This window comes from Chrysoperla carnea, chromosome 2, assembly GCF_905475395.1.
Source record: "Chrysoperla carnea chromosome 2, inChrCarn1.1, whole genome shotgun sequence".
Classification (NCBI taxonomy): domain Eukaryota; kingdom Metazoa; phylum Arthropoda; class Insecta; order Neuroptera; family Chrysopidae; genus Chrysoperla; species Chrysoperla carnea.
This window is the reverse complement of record NC_058338.1, coordinates 82,474,187-82,493,368: the sequence shown is the minus strand read 5'-3', so window position 1 is coordinate 82,493,368 and position 19,182 is coordinate 82,474,187. Positions and strand designations below refer to the sequence as shown.

General features: G+C 28.8%; 1 protein-coding gene across 2 annotated transcripts in view; it reads right to left on the bottom strand.

Annotated features, from left to right (window-relative positions):
* Positions 1-2,536: 2,536 nt before the first annotated feature.
* The window catches only part of LOC123292282 (probable serine/threonine-protein kinase DDB_G0280133), a 207,957-nt gene continuing 191,311 nt past the window's right edge, over positions 2,537-19,182 (bottom strand). For both annotated transcript variants that reach the window (XM_044872874.1, XM_044872873.1), the window contains one exon: positions 2,537-5,327. In XM_044872874.1, the coding sequence (XP_044728809.1) occupies positions 3,537-5,327 (1,791 nt within the window). In that variant the 3' untranslated portion in view covers positions 2,537-3,536. The remainder of the gene's footprint in view (positions 5,328-19,182) is intronic.

Genomic DNA, 19,182 nt, shown 5'->3' with positions numbered 1-19,182 from the left:
TTGGTGCAGTAGCTTTTCTTATGTGTAATTTTTAACAATATCCAATTTTATGCACTTAACGGTTGCGTAGCGGGATTCCTCATAATTATTTTAAAAGATTTTTTTTCTTTCTAAATTTCAAAGGGAATGACCACTTGAAAATATTTTCACAAAATTGCATGCTTTACAAGATGGTGAATAATTTTTTTTTTTTTTTTTTCAAAACTCAAAATATAAAAAAAAAAAAAAAAAATTTTTTTTATTAACAGCTGTGAGAGTTTTTTTCATTACTTCAGTAAAGTCGGTTAATTATCTATTCAGAACATTTAACAAGTAAGTTTTAATATACTATTATTTTAGATGAATTAAGGTAGTACGAGCACCAAGGCAATTTTAGATTCAGGGTTGAAATTATTTGTCCCTTATTTTCAACTTTTATGATGAACTGAATAGCATGAGATTTTCTCTTATTACAAGAGAATGATTGTGATTCGAAAGATGATCGGTCTGACGGGTTAAAAACTACACATAAAATTGTTTTAAAAGTAACAACAACGAATTACACTTGTCTTAAATGTGTAAGCAATACACTTTAGAAACTAGTGTGTTTTTACCACATTCTACGAATATAATTCGGTGTAGAAATTAAAAACTATACATAAAAAACAATTACTTCACTTGTTTCTAAAATGTAGAAAAGAAGCTTCCATTAAATTTCATTCGAATTCAAAATGTACAACAATTTATCAATTAATTTTTGAAGCAATAATCAAGTTGTAAAAAAGTTTAAGACTAGAGACATTTTGTTTAAAAAACACAAAAAAAAAAGTTTTTTTTTTCTTCGATTGTATATAGATTTTTGTTTTCGTCATTTTTTTTGTTTAAAATCATCGATATTGCCTTAGACCTATTTACACAATTTTTTTTCAATAATTTTCTTTTAAAATAAATGTGTTGTATAATTTTTTTTGTATGTTTTGTTTTTATTTTAATAATAATAATTAACATCATTAATTCCTAAATTTATTTTTTATTTATAACTAATTTAGTTGTATTTTTTTTTATACGTAAATCTGTATTTTTTTTTGTTTTTTTGTTTTTCTATTATTTTTATATATAATAATATCAGCTAAATAGAACTTTTGTTTTTCTTAGTTTATAATTTTTATATATTTATATTATTTACAGAAAATTTATTTACAATTTAAAAAATTATATATATATATTCATTCCATTTACATTTAATTATTTATATATATATTTTAACTGTGTGTGTTTTTAAATTATTTTTGGGCTAAAAACATTTTTTTGCATCTTTAAAAACCCCTTTATACAATTGTTTATCTTTCCAAAAATATTCCAAGTTAATTTTTATTTAAAATTTTCCATATTTTTGGAAAAACAAAATTTAAAACTTTACTACACATTTTTGAATTAAATCAAAAAAAATGCCCAACTATTTTTTGGAAAAAAAAAAGAATTATAAATCTGTTTAATATTTTTAAACTATTTAACACAGTTATAATGCATTTTTTTTCTACAAATTTGACTAAAAAATTGCCATAAAAATTAAGAGATGGAGACAAACCTTTTCAATTAAATAAATTTTTTTTTTAAATTTCAGTAATTTCGTTTATAATTTTATTTAAAAGAAAGGTTTGCTTTTCAGGTCACTTCAGAAATCACAAATTATGATACATATAATGTATTTACGATAGACACAAATAAAAAAAAGTAATAATTTATTTTTATTTCAAATAAATTCAAAAATAAATAACTTGACGAAAACTGATGTAGACACATTTTTCTTTTATTTTTAAAATTTTCTCCAATGTATTTTTATTTTGAAATGGCAAATACAAATCTACATATTCGTTATTCTTTACATGCAAATGTCTGTTTTTTTTTTTAAAGTTTTGAGCGTTAAGAACTTTGAGCATGTAAAATTAAAATAATAATTTTTTAAGTGATTTTTTTTTTACAATATATTTTAATTTAATATGGTAGTCATTAAAACAGTTTTTATAAAATGGAAAATGGAAATCCTTATTAGTTGTTTTAGATAATCCAAAATATTTTTAGGAAAGTAGGAAACTCAATTTTCAAAAATAATTATTAATTAAGAATATTTAGTAATTATTTTAAAAAATCGCTTTGGATTGTAAACAAGAGATCATCGTGTTTTTAAATGAAAAAATTTATTTTTTTTCTTGGTACAATGGAAATAAATTTATTTTTCAGTCAAATCCAACAATTTTTTCCATAATAAAAAAAATTTTCGAATTCAAGTGTTTCGCATTTCAAATACATAATTTTTTTTTAAATACAATTTTGTAATAATTTAAGATATAAAAATTAATTATTTGAAATGATTTTTTAAAATATTTGATTTAATTTTATGATTATAAAATTGTTCTAAATTAAGGGTTTTTCATTGAGGTAGATTTAGTGTAAAATTTAGGTCGTTAATATTTATATATATATTTTGTATTTACAAAACTTATCAATTGACGATAATTTTTTAATTCATTTCCAAGGTACAAAAAAAAAAAAATATTATTAATTAATGTTAAAATTTGTCTATTTATGAAAAATTTTGTGAAATTTCATCTCGAAACTGAACAAATGCACATGCTTTTGAATATTTCGAGAATTTTTCAGTTCAATTTTTTTTTAAGTACATTTATGTTTCACTATTTGACGGGATCAGTGGGATAATGATTTTTATATGTTTTAATTATCACAGGTTTCCCTTTCATACAATCAAATAGAAAAAAATATTTTATGAACTTTTTAGTCTCCAGAATTAGGAACAAAAGGTAATGATACCTTATAAACTTCTCATATCCAGGAAATTCTCTCATATCTTCTAATAATTATTATTTTACGCTGTCTTGTATAAATGTCCTAAAAAGTTTATCATTCAAGAATTTGTTCAGTTTTGAGTCTTTAAATTTTCTCTTGAATTAAAAAAAATAATAAAATTTATAATTGCGTTCGAATCTTTTAAAAAATAAACAAAAAATAACAAACAAAACATTTTGAATAACTTCATCTTCAATTATCTAATTTGCATTTGCAGCTGAACAATAATAGTACATTTTTTTCTCTAATTTAAATTTTCCGCCTGCAATTCCTTCGGCTCTAAACACTACAATTATTCAGTTTATGTTTGTGGAGTGTTATATTTTTGTGGTCCTCAATAGTTTTTTTTTGTTCTTGTATTTCTTTGTATAATTAATGCACAAATTAAAAATATATATATTATGCCGCCTTAATTAAGTAGAATAGGATTTAAAAAAAGGGGATGGCAGGGTAAGTGGGGGTAAGGGTAATAATAGTTAGGTAGTAGCTGCATAAAATGGAAATTATTCATCGTTTTTTTTTTAATTATTATAAGACGATTGAACATTTCCACAGCCAATCACAACCTGAGCACTGTCTTCTTCAGACAGATGTGTTGTATCCACAAGCACATCGGCCAACGATATACTTGGTCCTGGAAACTCTTCCAACGTGCTTATGTCTACAACATTACTATTATGACAACACTGCTGCTAGGAGCCACCAACTAATACTTGCATAAATGAGTCCCATTCACCTTCACCAGGAAAACGATTATTATATTGTTCCGTCCTTAAACCGACACTATGATCGTCAACACTACACGAAGACGCAGAATTTGAACTATTATTGTTTTTATTCCAACTAGGTAAAAATTCATCCATTAACTGTGATGAAGACGAGGACGAAGATAGCAACGTTGTCGTTGACGAGGATAACGTTGGCGAAGACGTTGACGAATTTGAGGTATTATGATGATGTTGTGACATGTCAACATCAGCCGTTACAACTGTAGGTCCATTAGTCGACGTTGGTTCGATTGTTTGATACAATTCATTATTATTTAACGGATCTAAATCAGTTTGTGATGTTAAACTTAACACAGAACTCCAATTTATACTTCGACTCGTATCTTCATCGCCTAGACCTGAATCCGTGTCTACTGTTTGTGAGGGGAATGGTGTAGCACGTCCTGACGCATTTAATTCACGTAAATTATGTTCGTAGGACGTAGATACTGAGGACGAATCCATAACAGGTGTTAAACGATTTGAATACTCATTAAAGGTTTGATTCGATGTATACGACGATGCCGCTGATTCAGCTTCCATTTGTTGCTGATGTTGATGCGCTTGTTGTTGCTGTTGGGCTTGTTGTTGTTGAGCTTGATAAGCAGCAATTTGATTACCTTCCGCTTCCATTTCTCGCTCAATCAATCGCAATGTATTACAAATAAGTACTGATCGATGTAACGATGGATCCGAACACTGTCGATATCGTGCTAATTTAAACATTGATAAATTTAATACAGCTAAACGACGTTGTCTATAACAAGGGTAATTACACCATCGTGTAGGTCCATCACAACATCGTATTGGAGGCGGAGGTGGTGGTGGAGGTATTTGTCTTGATTGTGTCGGTTGTATAGGTGGCGGGGCACTACCTAATTCTAAATACGATTTACCATTCTCATCACATCGTATCGTTTGTTGAGCTTGCTGTGGCTGATGAGGTTGTTGTTGAGGTTGATTGTAATAATTATTCCAATAACCTCCTGGAGCACCTCGATGATGATTTGGTTGACGATTTAAATATTGTGTTTGAAATGGATCGTCCGTATGATAATAACCTTGTTGTCGTTGACTTTGGTATTGAGAGAAGTCGGGATAACGTGCTGGTTGATAACCTTGTGGAGTTGCCGACGAATATGGTAAATCTGAACAACGATCATCATCACTAAAATCATCGTAATCATCAATATCATCGTCATCTAAGTCTTCGGATAAAAGTGTGGTAGCCGATGTCGACGATGCAATTCCATTTGTTTGCCAACTATTACTATTTGACGTTAAACTACTATTAGAACTAAGACCATTGTGGGACGTCGTCGTTGACGGCGATGAAGCTAAATTATTATTACTAATTTCACCAGGTACAGCAACCGCCCGTAATCGAGCTATACAATCGTCAGTTGTGGCCGGAGGTGGAGGTACATTTGAAGGCGTTGTTATTGTTGTCGTTAATGTCATGGGTGATGATGTTGATGTCGTTAACGATGTCGATGACGTAAGACTATTATTATTACTATTTGAATTTATTACTAATGAAGGTGTTGATGTTATATTATTATTGCTGGTTGTATTATCGGCCCAGCGACCCGCTTTTGCAGGGATTGTTGTCGTTGAGTCTTCACAATTTGATGACGCTGCTACACCACCTGATGCCACAACTGCGTCCAGTTTACGTTTCCCTGCTGTCGCCTGGATACCCATCATTGCACAATTCTGTAAGATAAAAAAAACTTATTAATTTTTTTGAAACTGCTGATTATTTTTTTATTTTCTCAAAAACGAATTGGTTTAATACATCATCCAAAATTTGAAGACAAGTTTAGAAATATTCATGGGAATAATATAACTGCATTTAGTTATATAATACGATTCGTGAGTTTAGAAGCGAATAGTAAATTGTAACGATAATCAACAAAATCTCTCTAATTTTGAATACATTTTGGCTAAAAATGGCGCCACCGATCCTAGCCCGCAATCTTGTGAACTAGAGACTAATAATTCTTTAAAATAATAAAAATTTTTTTATCTCGTCAATTAATAATGTTAAAAAAATAATCGTTTTTTAATTCGGAAGTAATTAAATTTACAATACTCATAAAAAACGATTAAAAAAATTATAACAAGTGCAATCAAAAAAAAAAAACAAAAACAAAAACAAAGTGGGATGAGTGAACAATAAAGAGGGGGAGGGGGGAATGTAAATAACTATTTACATAATATTTATATTATTATTAAAAAATAAAAATATGTGTAAAAGATAATAAATATTATTTTGAAGTATACCTAGTATTTTTTTTTTGTATTAGTAAATAAAATGTTAAGATTGGTCATGGTCTGTTAAAAATCAGATGTAGTATTATAATTTTAGACATATTGTCTCGTATTTCTTGATTTTTTGATGTATTTGGTAGTAAATGATTTTTATTGATATATGTAGTGGTAGTGATGAATGATTTGTAAATTCCATTATGTTCAATCTATTGTTCCATCAAATAAAATGTATATATTTTAAGATTGAGAGTTTTTGTGACATTGACTGAATAGCATACACGTGAATTTATTTAAATTTTTGTATATAAAAATCAAATTTATCTTCTTTTTGTCTGAATTCTTTTTCGCGTTCATTGTGAAAAAAAAACATCTTTTACCAAGTCCATGGATTACGGATAACTTGTAATGAAATGCAAAAGATAAATTAGTTAAATTTATCTATAACTTTGCTTGTAGTAAATATTTCCATTTTACTAATCGCACATATACGAATTTTTTTAAATACACAACGGCATTGCCAATATTGTAAATATTTCTTAAAATTTCCATTCGGTATGAAATAAAAACTTTCTATCACACAGATTAAAAAAAGTGAGATTATTAAGGTAGTACAAGCGCCAAGGCAAGTTGACACTTGTGATTGAAATTATTTGTACCTTATTTTCAACTTTGATAATGAATTTTGTTATAACTTCATCAATGTAGATGAAAAATACAATTTTTCGATATCTGCCTTGGTTTTCCTTTAATTAAATAAAATTTCCAATTTTCAATATTTTGACCCACCCCCCAAAATTTTCGGAATTGATTTAGACTTAATCCAACTTCATATAAAAAAAAAAATCAAGCCTTTTATCCAAAATTTCTCTGGCGCTCGTACATCCTTAAATAAAAACATATGTGGGTGCTTTCTTTTTTTGCAAGAGTTAAAGACCGGTTGTGAAGGAGGTTTTATAGTTATATAAAAATCGACTATAATTTAAAGGTCAAAATTTTTAATTAAGTTAATTACGCAATTTCAATAAATAATTATTAATAAATAATATTAACAAACAACAAATTGATATACAGTTTTTCATTATGATAATTGTTATCATATCAACTGATAAAATATTAATATGAAAAATACATAAAAGTTTTTTCAACAAAAAATTTTTAATTAATTAATTTTTTCATTCAAAACACATCATTTCAAAATTAAATACAAATAAATTTATTTTGAAATTTAACGAAAATTATAATATGTAGATTATTTTTATTAACATTGGCGGCGAAAGGACCTCCTTAATTCAATAAAGTAAGTATTTGACTTATTTTCCCGCTAGTACTTTTTTTTCAGTTCATTATTTATTATTTCCCAATCAATTTCACGATAAATTATATATTATAGTGCAAAAACAGAAACCTGAATATTTCGAAAAAATAATTTTCAGTTTTTTTCACTTCATGTAATCGATAACTGGTTGCATAATTTAAGAAAAGTTGACAGGGCCTTACTTTCTTCTAAGACTGTCAAAAAATACTAACATTCTTGAAAAAGTTTTCACAAAAATTTACACGGTAAAGTATGATCGAAACGTCACTTAACGATAGATAAGGACTTAAACTATTATAAAAAAATTATTTTTCCTTGTAATCTAATCTTTTTTTAATTAACATTGGCGGCGAAAGGACCTCGGACCTCCTTAAGTATATGAAATAAAAACAATATTTCTTAGATCGATTTTTCATCAATTTACTACACTGCATTTTCGACTACAATGCTGTTATTACAATCTGACGACTATTTCACGAGATTAAAAAGATGTTCAAAGGTTTTTCAAGTTCCAACAAAGAAAATTGAATAGCCTTTGAAACAGTTTTACAATTTCATAGAGAAAATTAAATAAATATTTTTAAATTTATTCAATTTTTAATAGAAAATATTAAAAAAAAAAAAATATTTTATTCTTTTGCTTAAATGATTATATATGCTATCAATATCATTTCAATATGTTGTATGAAATAAATTTTATGTGCTTGTATTTTTTTATTTGAATCGAACAGTTAGTTATTATCATTTGATCGTATTGTAACGGTGTAAAACCAATAAAAAATGCATACAACAAACCTCATCATACTACTTCAAGTATAAATGTTTGGTTATTTGTTGAATAATATTTATATTTATTAGCATTGCATGCAGTAGGTTTATAATGGGTGATCGTATTCCAGTTTAAATAACGCTACAACTTGAATTTTGATAGTAAATTTTTATCATTAATTCAAATTCATAAGCTTTAATAACGCTTTATATTCTAATCAAAATATTTTTTATAATCTGACATGGTTTCAACAATAAACTTGCGAAAAAATCAATTTTGTGGCGAAAAAGAATCAAAGTATGTAGATACGGCGGTATTCAGAGCTACTCAGATGGAAGTTTTGCAGATCCAAATTTTAAATCTATCTGATATAATATTATTTATCTAAGCGTATCAGAACACGTAGCCATGAATTGTATCAGGTTCGCAATTTTACAGAAATCTTTAATTTATGGTTCAAAATGATACTCATAGATGGCGTAGTGAGCTATATTATTGTACACTTTCATGCAAATCCATTCGGTAGTTTTTGCGTGAAAGCGTAACAAACAAACATCCTAACTTTCACATTTATAATATACAGGGATATATTATTTCTCCAGCCTGTTTTAGCCACGGATACCGCACTGAAAATTCCCAGTGAGAAAGTTCAATAAATAATTGTTCTTTGAATTTTTGTTAAATGAAATAAATAAAAATAAATAATTCAGAATTTATTGATTTTCATTAAAAAAATTTCCTAAAAAGTTAAAATTTTTTTTTTTGAAATATTTAGTTTAATCAATTTTAGTTTTTTAGTTTAATAATAATAGTTTAAATGTAATGTACATTTTGAACAATTTATTTTTCAATTATCATAGTTGAATTAATATTTTTGCACTAATTCAGATATAGTTTGACTGTATTTTCATACATACATTTTATAAATGAATATTAAATATTATAACATTTATTAAAACAAACATATGATATAATAATTAATGTTTTATTTGTAAGTTAAAATAATGAAAATTATAACAGATAGGTTAAGGGATGATTTATTATCTGTAGTAGTATAATATATATATATATATATATACAGATAAATAGTTTTATTTTATAAATTAAAATTATGAATACATTTATTTAACAATGATAAAAAAATAATCATTTATGTATTACATTACTATATATTTATACAGATATTTTATTTAATTATTCAATTCTAGTATTGATTTGATATAATTTTTTTATTTTTGGTATACATTCTAGTTTTTAGGGGGCAGGTTTTATATTATATCTATCGTATGATTCATATATTATAAAATATCAAAATTTTTTTAAATAATAATTTGCCTAGTTAACAAGAATTCAAATATCTTGTTATAAAAAACGGGTCTCTTTAAGGACGTTCCCAAAATAAATGAGAGTATGCAAATATTTGAGACTTAGGATTCAAATGTGAGGGTGATTTCTGTTCGATATATACCATTGTTTTTGAAATATTGATGCCTAAAGATTTTGGGAAAATCACTTATGGAAGAAATTACAACAAATTCTATTCATTTCATCACTTTAAATGTATTTTATGGAAATTACGAGTGTCGTTGTTATAATTTTCTTTATAGGAAAATATTTGTTTTGCTTTTAACTAATGAATATTAGTTTTCCAAATTAATTCTAAGAAAGTTAGCTTACATAATAAAGAATACCTTCAAAAACAGTTCAATATAGACTTTACATGTTTTTAAACGCAAAATTTAATAGCTCAAATCTTTAAATTTAACATCGCAAAGGGTTTTAAAAAATTTTACCCGCTTATAAAGGGCATTCATGAGAATGCATATATACACGATTTAAAAATGATCCTAAGAAAACATGATTTTTGGGATCATCGAACCTTAAATCGAGCGGCTAATAAATCGAGGTATTAAAAAAATAAAATCAATATTCCTGTGGAGTTATACTTAAAAGCAAATATCGTTAATGCGAGGTTTAATTGATAAAAATAGTACACTTGCAACATAAAGGCTTGGGATAATTGATTCCCAACGATTATATAATTTTTTCAAACTTCTGAAACAAATTCATTCTATGGTCTACCACGCAATAAAATTGAGTTTTAATGAAAATATGAAAATAAAACATTTCTTTAGGCTTCAAATAATAAATAGAATTTCGATGAGAAGGTTGCGAATCTATGAAGAGTATCATCGACTCATAGTAAAATATTTTCAAATCACTTGTATTTATATTTTCATCGACCAATAATATTAAAATGAAATAAATAGAAATAAATGAATAAAAGAGACGGATAGACAGATATACATACATACATACATACACATTTATTTTAACTAATGAGGATAATAATTATCATTTTGAAATTTAACTATTGTACATTACATTACATAATACATTTATGTAAGTATGGGTAGGGTATATGATATTATATAATGGTTTTAAAATTACTGAATGTAACAAAAAGTATGTCTCACATGTTATCCTCATCACTGTCTGAGTGTAACTACATGCATAATGTCAATAAGTCGTGTAACTTTCTCGAAGTTTGTGACGTTAAACTTAACACAGAACTCCAATTTATACTTCGACTCGTATCTTCATCGCCTAGACCTGAATCAGTGTCTACTGTTTGTGAGGGGAATGGTGTAGCACGTCCTGACGCATTTAATTCACGTAAATTATGTTCGTAGGTGTCTGAGTCACATGTTATCCTCATCACTGTCTGAGTGTAACTACATGCATAATGTCAATAAGTCGTGTAACTTTCTCGAAATTTCTATTCTCTATAATTCCTCTGACGGAAAGTGATGAGGTAATTAACGAAGTATTTTTATGGATAAAATTGAATTCTCTCAAGTGTAGCGATATTGTTATCTTTTCTGGTAAACAAGTAATCAATTCAAACATGCAAAGAATGCGGGGTCATAAAGCGAACGCGTTTACCCTTGGTAATGTGCAAGCTACTTCTGAATGAAACAAACCTTAGAAAGGTCAATTTTAAGGATGTACAAGCACAAGGGCAATTTTTGATAAAAGGCTTGATTTTTAAAAATATGAAAATGGGCTAAGTCTAAATCAATTCTGAAAATTTTAGGGGGAGGGTTGATTATTCAGCTTTCAATATTTCGAAAACCAAGGCTGATATCGAAAAATTTTATTTTATTTTTCGTCTACATTCATGAAGTTATGACAAAATTTATCATCAAAGTTGAAATTAAGGTACAAATAATGTCAACCACAAGTCTAAACTTGTCTTGGCACTCGTACTAGCTTAAGTGAAGAAAGGAGCGTACTTTTTGTGTATAAATCCTCTGATCGAAGTACAAACGGAAGTATTCTGGAGGTTTTATCTCCTTTAATAGACGTTCTATAAGCAATATACAAGTAGCCATTACTGACTGGGAACTGCTATTAAGGGCCCCCGCACACTGCAGACTTTTTATCGGCCGATAGTTTGGTCGGCTTCTTAATCAGTATGGAGAGGAATGCATATGCGCACACTACAGCGATTCAGTATCGGCCGATAAAAAAGTTTGATGGGCTACCCGATTACATTCAAACAAATCTGTCGGCAAACTATCGGCCGACTGTTTAATCAGTATTGGCGCTTACACGCCTACGCATACATGACGATTTTTAGTCGGCCGATAGCTCAGTTCGCTCTGTGATTTGGCTCTTCCACAGGTATAGAATGTCTTAAATTTGTATCCTCCTTCGTTATTGCTGGTCCAATTAGCTTGAAAAGTTCATTGAAGATGGTAATGCTCATTCAATAATAGGCGGAAATTTTTTTAGGGTAATCAAGTAATTGGGAATGCATAGTGTAAAATTTTCCACTAACTAATATATCACTGAGAATGGGATGCACCCGATACTCTCGGAATCTCTTGTTGATTTTCCTCCTCCGGAGTATGATGAGACCAATAATTTTCCTGGACAATATTTTCATTGTGCGACCGCTTCAACACTCAGTTACAAACTAGTTCGAGAATAGTCGGCCGACTGTTGGACTAGTGTGCGCCCTGTTCACCAACCAAACTGTTTAGTTGGCTCGGTGTGCGCACTTTCAGCCCAACCCGACTAAACTATCGGCCGATAAAAAGTCTGCAGTCTGCGGGGACCCTAAATGCTTGGACTTACATAGATGAAAAGATGGCCTACTCTTTTTAATTCTTAAACGATTTCCTTGATTGGATTTTTTAATTATAAGGGTAGTAAGTGGGGACGAACTATTTTTCAGATGATCTTGCATAACTCAAAGACCCCAAAATACAATCATAGACAGTATGTATGCGTAAATGATTGAAGTTCCGAAAAATATAATCGAATGTTAAACATTAAATGTGATACTCGGCGTACACATGTACACCTAAATCCCACCATCTCTTCAGGCTCATGATACCTATACTAGGCCTACAAAATAATATAAATGATAAATAAAATGATTACAAACAAAACGAGAGGTAATATAAACTGGGTGGTGTGTATATACCTACATAGGTGGATGAGGTGGATATAAAATAGAATAAATTGAAGGTGGTTTTGGTAAATGTTATGTATGTGGTATTATCAACTAGTTAAATTATTTGAAAAATATGGTATGAGAACTTTTAAAGTACTCTATGTAACTATTACACTACAGTATTATATAAAATTACAGAATGTTTGTTTCAATGTTGTATTTATTATAAACCATTACAAACTATACAAGGGCTTTACATTGATACAGAATGTTGCAGAAAAGAAACACTGTTTAAAAAATTAGTTGTACGCTTAAGGTGTTTGTTTCCCTACAGTATTATTAAAAAGTTTTGGTTTATTGCATGGTACATACATATAAACCAAAACATGCTTTTTAGTCAAATAATGTATTATTTTTAGTTTTACAATACCACGCAACTACAAAAATATATATCATATATTGTGTGCAAGTGATGCTTATAAATTTGATAATTTAGTAATCGCTCTTCTCAACAATACTTTAACTATAGCCGCCTCTGTTCATTAAATGATGGATCTTCGATGAATTCATAATTAAATTAAAATTTTGTTTTATATCATCGACAACCTTATATTTTTATGGTATTTTTATAAACTACAAGTTAGTCTAAATATTTCAGTTTTTTATCACACTCCTTAGATTTTTTGACATAGAAATATCCAATTGAAAAGGATAACCTATACGATTCATTATTTTTTCAGCCAACTTAAACGATTAAATCATAATAAAAAGCCCGATAATCAAGGAATTTTTTGTGATTTTTGGAAATTTGGTTAATCAAAAAATGTATTTATAAAGTTTTATTGAAATCAATAGTATTATATAGGTTATGTTTATGAATTTAAACAACAACTGATCATTATATTTGACAGTTAAATTTTAGTCAACTGAGTTTTTATGATTTTTAATTTATATTTAAGAAATTAACATACTACAAAATGTGTATAAATATGTTTTTATCATTTAAAATTTTGAACTGCAATTTTCTACATATTTTATGCTTTTGTTGGTATGAAATTCGAAAATACACACCGAAGGCACTTTTTCTTTCACATCTTGTATAGTAATTTATACAATAAATACACTTTATTGATGATTGCTATTGGCTACTCATAGCTCAAATACATGGAAGATGAAACGGTTTTGTTTCAATTTCAAAGGGCTTTTACATTTTATATCACATAAAAACCCGAAATCCAATTTTATTATTTTGATATTAATAATCTTTTTTTTTTCTAATTACTAATTTTGTTTAATCCGTTAATAAATCCGTAATAAAAAAAGGATCATAAATAAAATTAATAATTAATATAATTTTTTTTCGTTCGACTTCTCTTATAAACAAAATAAGAACAGGCTTGGATTAATCGTTTTTCTATTTATTTTTTATATGGAGATCATTTTCTATGTAATTTTTTCCATTCCATAATAAATATAGCCCAAAAAAAAATTTCGCAATTAAAATAAAAATTATTAAATAATTTCTCCAATTTAATGAGATATAAAATGTTTTTTTTTTTTTTGGGAATGATTTTAAACAAAGATTAACGCAAACGTGTGTAGTACGTAAATCCAATTTTGGAGCCGTTTCTTCTTTAAAAAAAATATATTCATTTGTTACGACATATATGGATAAGTGGACGCGTGCATATTACAAGAAATACACCTTGCAAACAAACGCAAGATATAATAAGTTAACACATCTGTCCGACATTGAATAGGTCTGTCGTTATTAAATGGCCCTGTTGTCTTGCGTTTAAATACAACTTTTAAAAAAGATTAAAATAAAACCCGGATTTATCGAGCTAGGTATGTGACAGACCGCAATTTTTTTTTTTTTTTTGAATGATTAAAAAATCAACGATACTATATTATTTAAAATATTATAAATTCGATTCTGTAATAAATCAGGATTGGTTATACATAAGGATTGTAATAAATTACGTAATCAAGAACAGGCAGGTGAAAATGAAAAAAACTTTATATCCTGTGAAATGGCAATGAAAAAAAATCTCTGAAAATAAATAAGAAAATTTACTTTTTTAAGTTTTTCAGTCGTGATACTTTCAAAATAAAAGTCTTCAAAAACATTTTCCCATTCAACTGAATAAATTTTTGTTTTGAAAATTATATCCAACTGTGTAAACAAAATATACAACAACTTTCTCCAATCGAATGAACCATTCATAACTTAAGATAAATTACAATGAAAGTAAAATACCATTATGTTAAATTATCGATAGAAAATTATCGATATTTATTGAAAATATTACACATGGTAAATTATACATTCAGAAAAATATACTCAAATTATGTACGGAGATAGAATTAAAAATTCATATCGTGTCACGTATTCACATTACTTCTGTATACAGATCATTATGACTATCTATTACTGTCAATAAATACACTTTTTACATGCATTCAAATCTTATATTAAGGAGGTCGTTTCGCTGGCTGGAAGTAAATTGTGAGTTTAAAAAAAAATTAACATTGGCGGCGAAAGGACCTTCTTAAATATCATATACCACTATAAGCGGCAAGGCCTAGATTCTATCTTGTAAATTATGTTATCGTAGTGAAAGTATCAATAAGTGACTAGACGCAAACTTCGGAATTTCCTCAGTTCGTAGATGATAATTTTGGATAAGTTTCTGCGTGTCAAAGATTTTAGTAATATTTTCACGACTCTTTGACAAGAATTTAGTTACTTTTAGAAGTAGAGTTTTTTATTTTTTTTGGTTCATATGAGGACAAACATGCCTGACGTCGATTTCAAAGCGCATAGATTCGAGGTCTATTTGTGTTTATGAAATCAACGCTCGTGTGTCCTAGGATTTAACAATATTATCCAGCAGACCGCATATAGAGGTAAAATAAATAATATAAAAATGAAGGACGTTTTTATATATATATCGTCGTCCGACGATTACTTTTCATAAATAAAATAAAATAAAAAATTTCAACAGAAAAAACCTAACTAATATTAATATACACATCTCTTTTATTTTATATAATAATATATATTCCTCTCTATCGATATTTGTGTGTGTATAATATTATACATATAAAATAGTTGTTTGTCAGTTTTAACTTATTTATTCCACGCGAACTAAAAACAGCCTCACATACATACAACAACATACACCAACTTACTTACCAAGCAAGCAAGCAAGTCAAGCTATAATGTAGTCAGGGTTGCCAATGTTATTCAAATATTTGGTAATATTGGGAATTTTTCTACGACTTTTGGTGCAAACTTTACCATTTTTGTTACAAGCTCTGGAATTTCAAGCGATTATTCTGTTTAAAAAAACTGTAATGGGTTACTTTACTTAATGATTGGGCGGCAGGTGTGCTGAACGCTTGGGCTGTCACAGTGGGGAAGAGGAGGAGACAATGTCTTATCATCTCTGTCACTGCCCAGCTCTTGCCATGAGGAGACGGACTTACTCTTTTTGACGACCTCTCCGACCTAAAGTCCGTCGACTTCTGCTGTTCTTACGACCCTAAGTATGTCCCACCCTAGGAAGCCACTGCAACCTAGCCTAACCTATTTAACATACTGACTACTCAGGTTTTAAAATTAAGAATGGCTCCTCGTACGAGGTAAACGAAACTGCAAGCTTGTCAAATCTCATCGAAGAATATCTAAAGAAGTAAGTCCGGATTTCTTGCCAAGTAGTAGATATTCAGTGCATTTTGACACTAGAGCCATTTTGAATAGGGCACTCATACCTGTAAATCTACCCCCATACTTGTTCTGTAATCAAGAATGCTTTCTTTAAGAAGGCAAATAAAGCCTCAAGACGGTGGAGGCATAAAGCTTATACCCTACCCCTCTATTATGAAGTCAACCCGTGTTTTGAAATCAAGAATGCCGTCTCTTATAAGGCAAATAAAGTTTCAAAATAGCGGAGGAAGAAAAATAACTAAAGCTTATATGTTTCCCCATTTCTGTACGAGATTTAGAACTCTGGACCCAAAAATTCTAAAATAGAGTGCCTTTCTTCGTGCTCACATGGAGGCTATCTTCGTCCCAGCATGATCATATCTATTTTTGTTAGGTTGAATTAGAACTATGCAGCCCTGACTATAGTAGCCTCCTCTATCACATGGGAGAGAGAATTGTAATGTTGTTTTTGTATCACAAAAAAGGCCACAAGGTAGATGATAATTATTATTGTATATACATACAGTATATAGATATAAACGAACGATTGCGTTCACTTGAAAGTTAAAAAGATATGCGATCAAGTGCTGTATATATACATGTCTATACAGTGTTCCGTATGTATTATTGTATAAGATTTTATATTTTTAAACTTTCACTACTAAAATTGTTTTAATCCTACATAAATTATACTTTGCCATAACGAAAATCTATTTAGGGTTTGATTAAAAACAAAACGAATTAAATCATCTTGGTGAAATAGCAAATGATTTGCCGCAACAGATATGTTTATGGTATAAACCTACCATGCGAGCCTATCGACTCTTGATAAACTGAGTGTTTACGAAAAATTGATTTTACAAGAAAAATACACAAGAAATTGTTAAGGAGAAGTACATTGCAGCTATATACCTCCTGAGATAATTAATGATGTTTTAGGCAGACTCAGATTAAATCCGAAGAAAATGAAAACTATTTTGGGGTTTTGGTACGGTATCGTATCATTGCAAGAACGAATGAAGAGAAATAGAATATACTGGTTTAATTAATATTAAAGTGAAATATCGATATATAATATAAAGTATTTATACGACTTCCATGAATTGAATCAAATGCTTTTTAATATGAAGGCCAAATAAATCAACTTAACCACCTTCTTCATCAAAAATGCGGTTAAGTGGAACAAGAGAAGCTTGATATTGAGGTCCTGACATTGTGTAAATTTGAATTGCTGTTGTTCACACTATTTTGGAGAAAACCGACAAATTTAAGAACACGTGATTATAGGAAGCGAGTAAGTTCTACGATTTAGATTTATTTACATATTTAGAAACAGTTTCTAAAATCTCAGAATGTTTAAGCGATATCGAATTCGTCATATATAAAAATGTTTTTTCAAGAATGATCGTTAAGAAAAAGTTAAGTCAACTTGCCAAAAAAAAGCGTAGAATCGTTATGACTATCCAATGTGAAAATTAAATATTAAGAAACATGGCAGGAAGGTAGTATTACGCCTCTCATAGAATTTTTGGAGTACTATAAACTTAGTAGAATTTTTATTGAGAACAGTAATCAAAAGCGTTGATTTTTGAACATTCTGAGAAATAGAAGTTTTTTTATAAATCAATCCTCCACAAAAACAGTTGACGGAAGATTTGAACTAAATGTCCTTAGGGAATTGAATAAGTATCGTCTCCCAATAAATTTTTCACAACTTATCATGGAAGTATTTTATGATGTATTGCCAACACACAAATGTTATTTATAAAATGTTAATGTTGTTTCACATATACTTGATTCTTCTATAAAATATATTTTATATAAAGGTCTATTACAATATACAGGTTGTTCCTAATCCCATCAAAAATCGAAACGCTGTTTCGTTTCATAGAAAATACATTGTTCTGGAAATTTTTAAGTTTCAAACTAAATTTGTATTTGTTTTGTTTTAAATCTCAATTTTCAAATTGAGTCATTTTCCAGGCAAAAACACCATGGTAAAGAAACTAACGCTTTCTTAAATATTTCAAAATTTTTATTATTTGATTCGCAATTATAAGTAGCTTAAATCTGGGGTTTTTAAAACAAAAAAGGCCCTCAAACAAGTGAAAACAAACAATTGACTGAGTTAATTGTTGAAATACCGTGTATGGGCAGTGTTGATTATCCAATCGCTTGAAATATCAGACAGACTAACGAGATACGCAACTGTCGGAGTCAGATAAGTATTAGGAATTTCCGAAATTTGATGTTATATTTTTTGTCGTCTTTCTTTGACATGAAGAATTTATGTTTAGAAATGGGTCTTTATTAACTCTATTGGGGAAAAGTCTTATTATTTTAGGGATATTTAACGCATAAGAGTTTTACTTAGATCAAAATTTTGCCAACTTAACTCTGGAATAAGTTTTACATGCTGTCAAAAGTGTAATAAAAAGTAAGAAGACCACCCTGTGGTATACTAGAGAGAACGTTCACTAGAGTCCCAAGAAAGAAGCATTTATTATTATTATAGCCTTCTTTTTCTTGAAAGAATTTAACTATTAAGAAATATACATGGGGCCCATAACAGTCAACCAGTGGTAGTGTGGTATGCTATTGCTGCTATATACCATAGTCCAAGAGCCGACCGTAAATTTAAGTGAGTATAACCGACTCGCTTGAAAATATATGTAAACAATAGACGAAAAACCAAAGAATTAATTGATGTTAACTTGTTTTGAGAAAACCCGCCCGTAAATATGGGTAAAATCGTTGAAGTGTGGTTAAGACACTTTTTTATACGCGACCCGAACTTGTTTATGTGCGTTGGATAGAATTTATTTTTGTACTTGAAGGATTTACTAACTTGCTTAGTCGAAGTCAGTCCGAAAAAAGACGCAGGCCCTTAAAACCTTTGATAAGTATTGTTGTTGACAGTAAGGTGGCCATCTTGTATCGGGCATTACCGACTGCTGCATCGTAGTGCGTGCATAATCCAAAATGGCTGCTTTACTGTAAACAACAATATATCAAAGGTTTTAAGGATCTGCGTCC